We start from the raw sequence: 14,276 nt of genomic DNA, 5'->3' as shown, positions 1-14,276 counted from the left end.
CTTTTTTTTTTTTCTTTTTTCTTTTTTTTTTTTTTTTGAAGACCATTCCATTTCTTTATTTTTTAACATCTTGAAGTCATAAGGACTTATATGCAAAGCAGTCATACACTTTATCATTAAAACCCATAGGTAAAATACGTACACAAATCCAACAAAAGGCTAGTACATAGTAAAGCCTAAGCATACTACTATGCAATATTATGAATACATAACTTTAGAGACTTCGGTTTAGTACTGTTATCTATTCATTTCTGAAAACATTCACAAAGATTTTAAATGCAAATTTTCATTCCGTATCTGGAATAGAACAAAAGTTATCTATGTTATAACAACTTTTGGCCATTTGTGTTTGACCAATTCAGTAAATTACAAAGAACCCAAAGAATTCTGTAACTTTCTGTAGAACTATGTAATAAAAACATTGCATATGTTCCTAGTATGATGTCTTTAGCAATCATTTACTGAAATGTAACTCAAACATCAATCTCTCAAAACATATAACTGACCAGCTGCTTTTTAGTCTATATCCGAATCCAATTTCATCACAAAACCCCTTTTAATACAAAGATGCAGAAGTACATTAGGTAATACTAATGCAACACAGGTGCAGTTCTAGCTTTGTCACTGATCAGTTGAATCATCTTCTCCATGAACGAGATTCATTATCCTCCTCCTCTTCATCATCGTCTTGAAGCAGCGAGTCATCCACCAAAGATTCTTCCTGAAACTTCAAGAGAAAAACGTGATACTCTGTTTCTCTTTAACATTTTCTGACACCAAAGGCAAATTACAATTACAAATTACTTGCAATTTAATAAAAAACAAATTTATTTTTTAATTGTAAACAGTAATGCTGTCAAAAAAGTCAACTATATGTATACATATTATATACACATATTATTAAAGTGGCAAATGGAACACGGTTTTTTTCCTTTTCAGTGGACTTTAAAATGATAAGGACATATGCACCTCATACTTAAACAGCTCTTCTGATTCTTCAGCATATCATTCATGCCCAAGCTGCAATGTTCCCATGAAACTTAAGATGATATACTGAAAACTAATGTTTGGTTTTGCACGTTCAGAGTAACTGCACCTGTTTTCATCACAAGAGCTTAATCCACCTGTGCCACAGTATTAAAAACGTTGAATCCGAGACATTTTGATTTTGACAGCTTTATCAAGTTTAAAACACGATATAAAGATTTAAAAGATTGGGGCAGGGAGACAAGTATTTACAGAAATTTAGACAAAATATATTAAAGTATTTCCAATTGCTTTCAGTAACATCACAGTAACTTGAGAGACTTCACAAAACCCTGAACGTTTCAGGTTAACAGTCACAGGCTTCAGAGAGGCAAAGTTTAAAAAAAGATAAACAGTGAGTTGTTTTAATTTTTGTCTACATACAGACACATGTGTGTATATATAAACTATCCTGTCTTAGGTGCAATCACCAAAAAAGTTCTATCACATCAATTTCTGCACCAGCTAAAGAAAGGACTAAACCACAAGGATGTCTTTCCCTAGCAAAGTCTCCCAGCTGTCAGACAACACTTACGTTCTTGTTTAGTCTTCTTGTCCCAGTAATTATAGTTTTTTGCTACAGGATTTCCAAATTCAACAGGAAGTGTGAAGGTTGATTTGTGAAGTTAGGGAGCCTTCTGGAGAGATGTGAGGCTCTAGGCTGAAGAAAGCCTGGAATTAAGCCTTCTCTTTATCCAGTAGGCTGTTTCACAAGAGGGAGAAACTACTATCTTCATTACTTTTGCCTGCAGAAAGCACATTTTCAAAAGTGGCTCTGTCAACACCTGACCTGTCTTGTCAATGTATGCTTGGGTACTCTGAGCCAGACTAGAACACAGAAGCTTTCTGAGGACTTAGCCTCTTCCCCTGGTGTCTAGATGTCCAGCAGATTAAAATCACAGAATCACAGAATCACTAGGTTGGAAAGGACCTTCAAGATCATCAAGTCCAACCATTAATCCAGCGCCACCATGTCCCCTAAACCATGTCCTGAAGTGCCACATCCACACGTTTTTTAAACACTTCCAGAGATGGCGACTCCACCATCTCCCTGGGCAGCCTGTTCCAATGCCTGACCACCCTCTCAGTGAAGAAATTTTTCCTAATATCCAATATAAACTTGCCCTGGCACAACTTGAGGCCATTTCCTCTTGTCCTATCGCTGGTTACTTGGGAGAAGAGGCCAACACCCTCGTCGCCACAACGCCCTTTCAGGTAGATGTAGAGAGCGATAAGCCTCCTCTTCTCCAGACTAAACAACCCCAGTTCCCTCAGCCGCTCCTCATAAGACTTGTGCTCCAGATCTCTCACCAGCTTCGTTGCCCTTCTCTGGACACGCTCCAGCACCTCAACATCCTTCTTGTAGTGAGGGGCCCAAAACTGAACACAGTATTCAAGCTGCGGCCTCACCAGTGCTGAGTACAGGGGCACGATCACTTCCCTACTCCTGCTGGCCACACTATTTCTGATACAGACCAGGACGCTGTTGGCCTTCTTGGCCACCTGGGCACACTGCTGGCTCAGTGCTGTCGAAAAGGAGTAGTCCTGGGCAGCGCACAATGCAGAAGTCTTAAGGTGCACAACTACAGGGGCTCTCTGGCCTGGAGAGAAAGTAACTGAGGGGAAGTTTGACAGGAGTCCAAATATAGTAAGCGTCTCAGAGATAGAGAAGAGAAAATGATGGGTTTTCTTCTTGATGCAAGAGCAGGAGAACATCAAAATTAAACATGCAGGTGGCAGTTCCCACATAAAGATACTTGTTCTTGGTAGATGTAGTTCAACAGCAGCATTCCCTGTTGCAGGATATTATAGATGCTATACAGATCCCAAAGAAACCAGAAAAATTAATGAAATAAACACCTATCAAAGGTTTTCAACTACAAAGACACCACACTTCTGATTCAAGAGGTCTCCAAACTGCAAACAACTGATGATTAAAAGCTTATGTCTACTCACATGTTTTATACACTTCCTAGGCATCTGTTGTTGATTCAGAGTCAACTCTTTTACTAGGCACCCAAGTGTAAAACGTAAGGCATCTAGGAAGATTAGGTGCTTTCATAATTAAGTGGCTACCCACCAAAGATTTTCTACAGCATCCAAGTCAAAGGACCTACCTCATTTTCATAAAAGGACTAAGAACCCTGTTTCATTATTAAGAATGTCACTCTGCTAAATGATCTAGCTCCCTTTTTTTTTTTTTAAACATCAAAGTACCTTGTTTCACTCAAGTCTTAAGCCTGCTATTCCTCTTCAGCATAGTATTCCTTAGCTGAACAAAAATGGTAGTTTAGACATGGAAAAATGAAGGAAATGTTTTTCATGTGTTTACAATAGCTGCTATACAATAAATAAGCATGATGAATTGTAGGCATGCAGAAACTCAATACATTTTACATATATAAAGAATGTATGACTGACACTCAAGTCACTGACTATAAGAACCTGCCCCATCCCCCACCTAATCCTGTGTAAGTATCAAATTTTAAATAATAAAACTATGTACAATTTCTTTTATGCAATTGGTTGAAACTTCAGCACATGAACATGAAGTTCTTGAACTCATTCATCTGGGACCTGAGGATCATAACTTTATACTTCATGTACTAACTTAGCCAAATGCTAGAAGCAATACAAAGCTCACAGATGGAAAGAATGATGTTTAAATGCAAAATTCCCCAAGAATTATGGAATAGAAATCCCTCATGTAAAAAAATTTAGTGAAGGTTAGGTGAAATAATTCAGCTGTAGAAAATTCAAATAAAATCTCATCTAATTACACAAAGAAGATAGGACACCTACATATATTTGGCTTGTTTTGAAAATGGGAAAGGGTCAGAGGTAAGTATATCACTCATGTTAAATTAAAAAAAAATTTTAAGTGCTGGGCCAAGAGTTATTTACAAATTTTACTTACAATGTTATTTATAAACATTGTATTTATTTTATTTACAATGTTATTTATTAACAAAAATACAGATAAACTAATTTTTTTATTACACATTTGCTATTACAAAGGTTTCAGCAAGCATACAAAAGCAATGAACAGCTAGGGATTTTGATCCAAGATCAACTCCTATACATTTTTCACAAAAACAACTAGCCAAGAAATGACTGCAGAAAGAGTCCAGAGACAAATAAAACCAGTTAAATTAAAGAACAAAAATCAGATCTCTTAAGAAAAGTGTTAGAAAAATAAATGGTCAGGGAAAAAAAAAGATATCTACAATAAAGGTAAACATTCAGATAATGAAATTATTTCTTAATAACAAAAAACCCATCAATTCCTCTTTTTACTTAAATTTTGAAAATTTTCTGCAAACTTTTAGATGAGTCCATCAATTTACGAATTACGGAAAACGGTCGCATGCAGTCTTTTCCCTGAGTTTTCTTTCCATGCCTCATTGACTACTGTTTAGGAGAATGACCCTCACCTAAAATAGATGTATCCCACTATCACAAACACTTCTCAGCTGACAAGATGTCATCAAGCACCTAGGCTTGTAAATGTCTTGTAAATCTGTAAATCAAAGACACCTAGGTCTTTGTAAATCTGTCCTTCCCCTTTGCCAGGGCAGCCAGTGCATGTAGCTTGTTACTATCTTAATTCCATTTCCCTCACTAACTATACCCCAGAGATCCCCTCCTACACTCAGTTAGGTGCGGTTAAAAGATGAATCTCACTGTAGTTCACCTACCAATGAATCTGTACGTTCCTTCCTTTACTCTGCTGAAGTGTTTGCATATCCCTCCATGCCCTTCCTTCATTATGCAAAATGGACAAGTCTCAGTGAAGTTGTTACTCAATGAGACCTCTCAATAAGGTAGACTCCTTGCAGCAACATTGCTGTTCATCTTCACAGCAATACATCCCTGAAGGAGAAGTGACAAAATATCCAAGATGCTCTGACAATTCCCCAATGTAGCCTCTTGTTCACTCACGGCTCATTACTATCTGACAATGTCTGAGGTTTGCATATACAAGGAAAGTAATGTTTAATAAGTCAGAATGCATCAATGCCTAATATAAATACACAGTGGTGAAGGTAGTCTACCTGTCTTTGGCTGACACGCTAAAAAGAAATTACCATTTTTGGAGACAGAAACAGACAAACTTGCTTTCTTCAGTGAAGAAAACAAACAGGGAGTGAATACTATAAATGTAAAAAGAATAACAGAATTTGGTTATATCAAAACAATCTTGTGAAGCTGCTTCTATGGTAGGCTTGCCAAAATATAGGAGAAAGATACAGACAAAATACTATCACCAAGTCAAGGTGTACTTCTACTTCAGCTATTCTATGGCAATTATGTATATACAGTTAACTGACAGTAAATGAATTAGAAAAAAGATCACTTGACTTCCACTTTCTGATATCAAAACCATGATTTAGATTCAAAAATAGATGTATGAATCAACAAATCATTTTCTTTTGAAAGAATTACACTATTTAACCTTAAATAGAAAAATGAAAGAAAAAACAAAAAAGCAAGCTTACTTCTTCTTCATCAGGTTCAGCTTCTTCTGTTTCAACAGCTGACATACTAGCAACAGGCTTGTTCCATGCCAACTTTAACTCTTGTCCTTTAAAACGAGATCCATGAATTGCAGCCTAAAACAAGTTTAAACATTTTAGCTATATATTTCTTTGTCAGGGGAGAAAATAACTTCAGTAATACTTAAATGTCAGAAATAAACCAACAGCCTGCTTTTTCAAAAGAAAATCTAAATTGTAACACATTCATACTGAATTACTATTAATAGGTTAAAACAAAAGAACTCCATTCACGGCACATGGAATTCACACATGCTTTCAGGAAAATGATCAAAATATATTCAGAAGAGAATAAGCTTTGAAAACCATAAATCATTTAGTGATGTGGGTAACATACTGAATCAACACCCTCCCGGTTTTAAATATTACATTGATGGGTTACTCACCTTTCAAAGATGAGCACAAAACTGTTAATGCATAACATTCTGGAATAAGTAAGACATCCCACAAATACAAATAATTCAATATATTAAAAAACTAAAACAAAACAAAAAGGCAAACAACTAAAAAAAGTCCCTTTGTGATTATAACTTAATCTACCAGAAAATGCTCCACTGCCTGTAAAGCCATTGTAATTGAAATGTAAAAATTTTTAACTTATGGGATATTCATGCCTTTCTAAGTACCAGCTGCATTAAGTGCCTGCTTTGGAAATAGTATGTTCAAATTAAAGTAACATGAATGAGCATAAATCAGTGTTAGCAACATTCCGAAATAACCGTCATGGTCACAAAAGATTTATAGTACAATCTGAAAGCACAGCATAATGTGAAATGTAGAAACAATTACATGTTCAATGACATCTGAACATGAATTGTGTGATATTAAAGTCCCCAGGTATAAATTTTAAATCTGTACATATAAATTTATGATAAATTTAAGAGATTCTATGCTTATTAAAATGCAGCTCAGGAGCTTTTTGTCCATGGTCTCATCACAATGTCACACAACTAGAATTTTTAAAAGTACTTATATGTGACATTTAGGTCCAGAAACAACTTGTAATCTTTGGAAGAAATTACTACTACATAAGAATGCAACATATTACAATAGGGAATCCTCCTCTTCCTTCCAGGCTAGAACATATACGGTCATAAAGCTTAGGTCTATTTTCATTTAAGAAGGTAAAATATTAGCTGCATTTACTTCAAAATTGGCCTCAACAGAGGTTTTTAATGATTACCTTCTACAACTTCTCCAATTGCCAGCCTTGAAGTCTGCTTTAGTAGTAAACACGGAAATTCCAGTGGAAATATATTTAATATATCAGAACATCTTAAGGAAAAACTAAAGATTTTACTATAGTTGATCAAACACAGTTCAAAAAAAATTTTAAAATGAAGGTGCAATTAGACATGAAGTCATTCGACAATTAAAAGTTTTAATGCTAACTAGAATGTGGACATCTCACACATCCATCTTAAATTCTGACACAGTTAAAATATCCCCACTTTCCAGAGCATATTCTGAACTTCACCTTGAATACAGCTTGGAAACTCCACCTATTCTATTTGAGAGTGATTGAGAAAACCATACTGCTTTTCAAATGCAGTGAAATGCACCATAAAAAAAAAAAAAAAGAAGAAAAGAAAATAAAGAGAAGTACATAATGTTGACCTCAACCTTTCCACCAAGCACATCTCCCTTCTCCCCCTGCTCACATCTTTCTTCATTCTCTGCACTACCTTCTTTTTCAACTTCCTATCTCTACACTTCTATGTTTGGTTCCAAAATACTACCATTCCCTGCTTTTTGGGTACAGAAATTTAGCTAAGGCTGAAATGATTATCCGTATCAATTTTTAGGCAAAACAAATTATACCAGTAAAAACTGTATTTTGCTGATAAACAAGTATCTGTAGTACTTTATTTGGACAGTCCATAAAACCAGATTATTGTTGTAGCCTACCTATTTTTATTTTTAAGGAAGCAGAAGTTCCTCTCAATACTTAGAATATTACTGATGTAAACTACAAAGTCAGAGAATATGAAGTTCCAAAATAATGTACCCAATGTCATGAAGCACCAAAACTAAAATTCCAAACTTAGCACACTCACAAGTGGACTGAATTAACTACAATAGCTTTTTTCTGCTAGCAGGTATTTCTTATTCTTCACAGAACTTCTGTTGAACTGTGTTCCTTCAATACAGTTCTACAGTACTGTTTTTCCCTATCTGTCAGTATATAATATGTACTACTAATTACACTTCCTTTTTTACAGAACGATAACAATCTCCATATAGGTAGTCCTCATCACTGTTATATCTAAGAGTTTAACAAACAAAATTTCTGTGTTTCCATAAAACATCTTTAGCACATGCATCAAATTGTTTCTCAGAATATGTAAACATAATGATACTGTAAGTGTTCAAAACTACTGTCCCCATTTGCTTAATTTGCATTGTAAATATCAGTATTTCTGTCAATCAGGTCACTGGTGTCTCAAGATAAAGCATATAAAAAGAGAAGAGTCTTTCATACCTCAGCCAGGTATGAAAACTGTGTTCAAGCTGAACTTTGTGCAAAATATAAACATAAAATGGCACCTTTCCATAGAACCACATAGTAAATATGAATCCATTCTTTCTAGAGTCCCTGTTATTTTCAGGATACTTCCTTCCCAACAGTGATGCAAGGATTTTAAAGAAAACAAAATAATTTGCAGAATAACTATGTTGGCTATTTTGCGCAGGTTCACATATTCAGTCCATGGTATAGGCAGTAAGGCAGGTGTCCCACTGAGCCAAGTGTATGAAGTCCTAATAACCCATATGTAAGGGTGCTGAACTACAACATACATCAACTCTGGATTTTAGTCTCTAAAAGTTACTCCTATAATTCTATACTTCTGTAATTTCCTAAATTTCTAAAAAATATGCTAAAAAAGAAAAAAAAAGGGGGGGGGGAAATCCCATCATATCAAACACTATCACAAGATTTCAGGCAAAGGTAAATCCAACTGATCTCAAATAAAATATATAGGTTCACTCTGCAGTATGTCAGTGAAATTTTGGGAAGACTGTAAAGGTATGAAGTCTTCAGATGAAAAAACCTGGCAATTAAATAAAGATAAACCAAGACATCCAGTTATCAATTCACAAGTGTTTCTCTTAAATTCTCTCTTACATCCTGTACTTCAGTTTGCTATAAACATCCTCATTTCCTAAGTATTTCAGTAATATGCTGTTCTGACAGATTTGTTTTATCGAGAACTAAACTTTTGTGTCAGACTTCTTTTAATATGTTTTAAAATAATTAGCAGTATTACATTTAACCAAATATAGAAGTATAATGTAACTAGAAAGTAGTTGAATGTCGCAGAGTATTTTCAATAGACTATACTCACAGCTTCAGCTTCTGCTCTTGTTTTAAAGGTAATCACCGCATGGAGAGAAGAGTCATCTATCTGGTAATCTTCAATTTCACCATATTGCTTTTAATAAATAGAAAAAAAGCTTAGTGACATAGTTCTCCACCTCTAAAAATGCTGTCCTAAATAAAATGCCCTCAAAAATCATATAAAATTAGAATAGTGTACCTTTCACAGCCTTAGTGCCAGAGTACTTGTCTTTGCAAAGAATATAGTTACTTTTATTTGCATTTCTAGAACACAAAAGTGCTGTAGTGTCTGGATTTCCTCATTGTAATATACACGTGTAAGTAAAATTATGACAGAAAAAAAGGTTCTTCTGCTTCAATATTTCTCTCTTGATCAGAAAGAAGGGATCTTGAGATGATTCCATTAGTCTTTATGAAACTTTTCCACAAAAAGGTTTATTAGATGCAGGGACTGTAGAAAAAGTTTTTTGAAACTTAACTTGATTTCAGCATCTTAAGAATCTGGCCCATCTATCCCTGTAATGGTCTCTATGGTATTGCTACCTTTAATGCTGCCATCACTGTAAGCTGCAAATCCCAATACATCTGTACAGGTGGAATGCACTGCTGATGTGCAGAGCTGTGATATCATTATGACAGAAACAGAAATACAGCTCAGTACATTTCCACGGAATTTGGAGTAAGCTTAAATACAGCAAATGTACAATCTGCAAAATAATTAACATTCTTCTCAGTGTTACACTACTAACACTGTGAATAAAATTGTATTTGTTGACGCTATTAAGTTTTTTATGGTTAATATTTTTGTTTGTTAAAGATAGTAAATTTAATACTCCCTGTAATAAATTCAAAGTATAAGAAAATGCTAGAATTCTAGGCAAATTTATGACCATAAACTGACACCTCGCAGCAAGCTTTTAACAGTGGCAGATTCTCTGTCTTTGTTTTTATATTCTTTGCAGTCAGCAAGAGAAGTAATGAAATTAAAAATATAAAAGCAAAATTTACTTCAGCAATATTGATAAGGCAGGCTAAATCACAAAATAATACTGTAGATTAAAAATAATTTTTTTCTTATAATTGAAACTGGACTCAGAAACATCCTACGGTTGACCAAGTGAATTGTGTTGTTTCATTTTAAAATCTGATGTTCTTAGTTTTACATGAAAAATTTGTGAAGTCATTGCTCAAATGTTCAGTTCATCATACATTTCTATAGAAAGTAGTTTTGCTCCCCTTAAATACACATCATACCTATGTATGTATGTTTGGTCTGTCATTCATTTACACAGGAAATAATTTTGTTCCCCTTATGGGTATGATGGTTCCCTTTTTGTTCCACTATATGGGTTTGATGCAGTGTATTTATGTGGAACAAAATATATATGTATATTTATGTATTTTATATCTATATATAGCTGTATCTGTATATCTATCTCCTGGAAACAGAACATGTTAAAGAAGCCAGTATAGTAGTGGAGTTCTTCAGTTTTATTTTTATTGGGGTTTTTTGTTTGTTTGTTTGAAAAAAGATAGAGAGGTCCTTGTTGGCTTTTATTCTTTTGAAAAGCTGCTTCCATGGCTGCCAGACAGAAAATATTAAGTATGCTGACAGGAGTAGAACGTACTGGACTTACTGCTGGACTTCTACCTTCAGAGAGGACCACTGCAATTAAATACTGGGGAGGGGGGGGAACAACAGCACAAACAACAGGAGGGGTGGACATAGACGAAGATTCACACAATTTATGCCACTATACAGTTTTAGCATTCATTCCACAAAACAAACAAACGTTCTTTTATTATAGCCTTTTTTTAATGGCAGATAAGGGTTTTTATAAGTTTATGTTGATTTCTCACTTTATTATATTTGCAAATAAAAAGTTGCTAAAAATTATGTATGTAAATTTATATTTTTTTAGATTAAAAAAAAAAAATGTAGAAAAAGCTCTGACTCCTTAAACTTACAGAGATGAACAGACAGAAACTTCTGGCACAGATCTGCACATGGCTGCACAATTCTCACCTTGATTCTTAAATTCAGAAAGTTATGCAAAAGCACTGAAAATTTTCATTAAGCAACTTGTTAGGTTACTTCAATAAAGATAAGCAGGTATTCAGGTATTGAAAGTTTGGCACTGAATCAGGTTTTGTTCTCACCATCCCTTTAGTTATTTTATCTTTCTATACCTAAAAATTTGTAACAATTTTACAGATACCCTGAACAAATAAATATTGTAAGTCATTACTTTATATGCCCAATTTCCTTTCTTTTTAAGAAATAAATGAAGCCTTGTAAATGCTATGTGGTTAGTTAGAACTAGTTGAGTCAATGCTGTAATTTATCTTTGTTTCACCTTTTTCTGATGCACCTTCTTTTCCCATGAACAAGTGTATCATGTTAAAGTTTCATCCCTAAATATTTCCAGATTAATTGAATCAAGAGAAAACAAGTCATTCAATGGAAGAATGTCATCCAAAGAACAGGAAAAGTGAAATTGCCACATACCGCAAAATGAGGAAGAAGATCTTCTCTATCATTTTCTGTAAATGCAGAGATTTCTAATGCCCTAGGTCGATGATCCACAACTGCATGCACAGGAACGCCTCTGCCTCTACCCCGGCCTCGTATTCCTCTACCTCTGCTACGTGATGCACCCCGACCTCTTGCATGAACCCCTCTACCACGAACTGAAGAAAGAATCCCTCGTTTGGCAGCCTAAGACGTTTATACATAACACATTGATGTATTAAAATTCATAATCTAAATATTTAGACAAAATTAACAAACACATATTCTGATGTTTCCTAAAAACACATCCCCAAACAAGCCTCAGAAAGAGCAGCTTACAGGTTTTAAAATAACAAAAGGTGAACATATTAATAAACATTTAAAAGCTAATACTGTTAATTATTAACAGATAAAAATTAGGATGGAAATAGGAAAAAAGAACCAGGTATTAAAAACAGATATTAAAAAGAGCCCTTATCTGTGAGGATAATTCCTCAGAGCAGAAAGGAACTGCAGTGCAACATTTGAACTTTCATTAACATATTTCCTTGATGTGGTGACTAACTACTTAGTTCGTTAGTTTATTTTTGCCTCTTGACTTGTCTCTGGAAGTCGAGACAGAACTTTTATTCTGACCAGAATTAATGCAGCGTAATAGCTTTTCACCACAAAATTGTGAGAATGAAACAGAGGCTCCAACAAGCACCTCCAAGGACAAAGTATTTGCTAAAAATTTGGCTCTATGTATTCATTAATTTCCATTCCCACAATATCAGTGTTTCCCTTTTAAAGAATAGGCATTGACTCTCCAAGATAAGTCAAAGGCGAAAGACAGTATCTCTGACAGCCATTTAAAAAGTAATTTTCAGGATTTTCAGAAAAGCACTTTAAAGGATTTAATGTCAATGTTCGTAACAAGAAAAAGAAAAAATCTTTTCAATCCCAAATAGATCTGATGTAGGAATCAAGTGTTAAATGAAATCACCATAACAATGTTTTAAAACACATGCTACAGTGTTTACAACTCAAGCACTATAGTACTACTGTAACGTGTGCCATTGATGTCATCCATGAGGAAATCAATCTGTTATGACTTTATTAATTAAATTATTCAGATAATTATACAATAGTATCACTTTTTATTTTTTGTAAAGAGAATCCTGGAGGTTTTGTGTTTCTTTAAATGATTAAATGAATAATCCAGGAAGTTAAAGATTATGCTGACACAACAATAAAGCTGTACACTGTTTGGATTTTCTCACAGTAAAATCAGGGCCACCTGGAACAGAACAGCAGGTTATAAGCCATAGAAGCAACACGTATGTTGTGGCTGTTAGAGTCACTAAGACAGCGTGTGAATAAAAGTTTTTCTAAAGAATCAAACAACCATCAAGAGAAAAAAACCCCACATCCCTGTTGTACATTTTACAAGGGACACATTTCATGCTGTTCCTTGAAACATACTGGTATGCTTTACTAATAACCCTGCTTTTCTCCATCCACTTTGATCAGTTTGCTAAAGGCCTCAGAATATTCATTTTACTAGCAAAAATTATTTTCCTGAAAGAGCTACACTTTTTTTTCCAACTTGAAATTCAAACAGACTCAACGAGAGATGGAGTAGTCTTAGGACACTTAACTATGGTACAACTTTATCTTGAACAAGAATCTATTTTTCTACTGCTATTTTACAGATCATTCCATTCACCTATTTCCTAAAATGTACGATTTATAAATAAGCTTTCAGTACACCTATGAAATACTATTCACCATCAGAATATATATTGCTAACATAAGCTTTTATGTCACTTATATTCAACTGGCTTGGCTTATTAACAAACCTATTTTCACAATTACCAAAGCTGCATAACAACTTAGTTTTAAAGTAGGATTTTAATGCAACTTAGCCGTATATATGTGCACTGTGTTCATATGTACTTATACATAAGACATGATCAAACTTCAAGACAACAGGGATTTAAGTGACACAGCAGCCTGCTTAACAGTAAGAAGAGAAGATTATCATGCAATTCAGTAGATGTTACACAACCATATGGCACTGTCTTGCCTATATAACACAGAATAACACCCACAGCATTCAGAATTTCTCAAAATAAGACACAGATATGAAGACCTTTGCACAGTCTTGTGAATTTTTTCAAAAGTACTTTAGAAAACAACATGTTTCTATACACTTCTTGAAACATTGTATTTACTTTTGGTAAGTTCTCCTCTTGAAACCAATCCTGTAACAGTATTACTTCTGGCACTTCAGCCTTTTTGGCTCATCTCTTTAAGAAGATGAGCTTAAGAATACACTTAAGCTTAATACACTAACACTTAAGAATAAAAGAACAAGCAGTGTTTTTTAACACACCACCACCTACAGGCAACAATTTAAAAACACTCCACGCTCTCACGTATTACTACCACAAATCTACAAAATATCACATCATCTAAATAGTTACAAAATTTAAATGCATTAGCAACCAAAATTAAAGACAATACTTCTTGTCTTCCTCACTGGAATTAGGAGACTCATTTTTAAAAAATGTTATTGCTAAATGTCTCCATCTACATGCAACTTAATATTGCACTCTGGAAAAAAAAGTTTATGATACAATACACAAGCTAATAAACTTATATGAAAATACTTGATTAAAAGTTAATAGCTACAAAAGAAGAGACAAACATACTTCCAACTGTAGCTCTGTATATTTTCGTCTTAATTCAGTAACTTCCTCCCCAGCTTGCATCTTCTTGTATAAATCCAGTTCAGTATCTAGTAACTCTTTCTGCATCTAAGAAATTGTTACGGTAAATTATTAGTTCCACAGTTCAC

The 14,276-nt window shown here is 34.4% G+C and overlaps 1 protein-coding gene across 4 annotated transcripts in view; it reads right to left on the bottom strand.

The window, feature by feature from the left end:
- Positions 1-637: 637 nt before the first annotated feature.
- The window catches only part of RBM26 (RNA binding motif protein 26), a gene marked incomplete at both ends in the record, with an annotated part of 57,697 nt that continues 44,058 nt past the window's right edge, over positions 638-14,276 (bottom strand). For all 4 annotated transcript variants that reach the window (XM_082012086.1, XM_082012087.1, XM_082012088.1 and 1 more), the window contains 5 exons: positions 638-727; positions 5,526-5,639; positions 8,930-9,016; positions 11,432-11,641; positions 14,131-14,235. In XM_082012086.1, coding sequence (XP_081868212.1) covers positions 638-727; positions 5,526-5,639; positions 8,930-9,016; positions 11,432-11,641; positions 14,131-14,235 — 606 coding nt within the window. The remainder of the gene's footprint in view (positions 728-5,525; positions 5,640-8,929; positions 9,017-11,431; positions 11,642-14,130; positions 14,236-14,276) is intronic.

This window comes from Phaethon aethereus, assembly GCF_964289735.1.
Source record: "Phaethon aethereus genome assembly, chromosome: 1".
Classification (NCBI taxonomy): Eukaryota; Metazoa; Chordata; class Aves; order Phaethontiformes; family Phaethontidae; genus Phaethon; species Phaethon aethereus.
The sequence above is the reverse complement of the archived record's forward strand: the minus strand, read 5'-3'. Positions and strand labels throughout refer to the sequence as shown.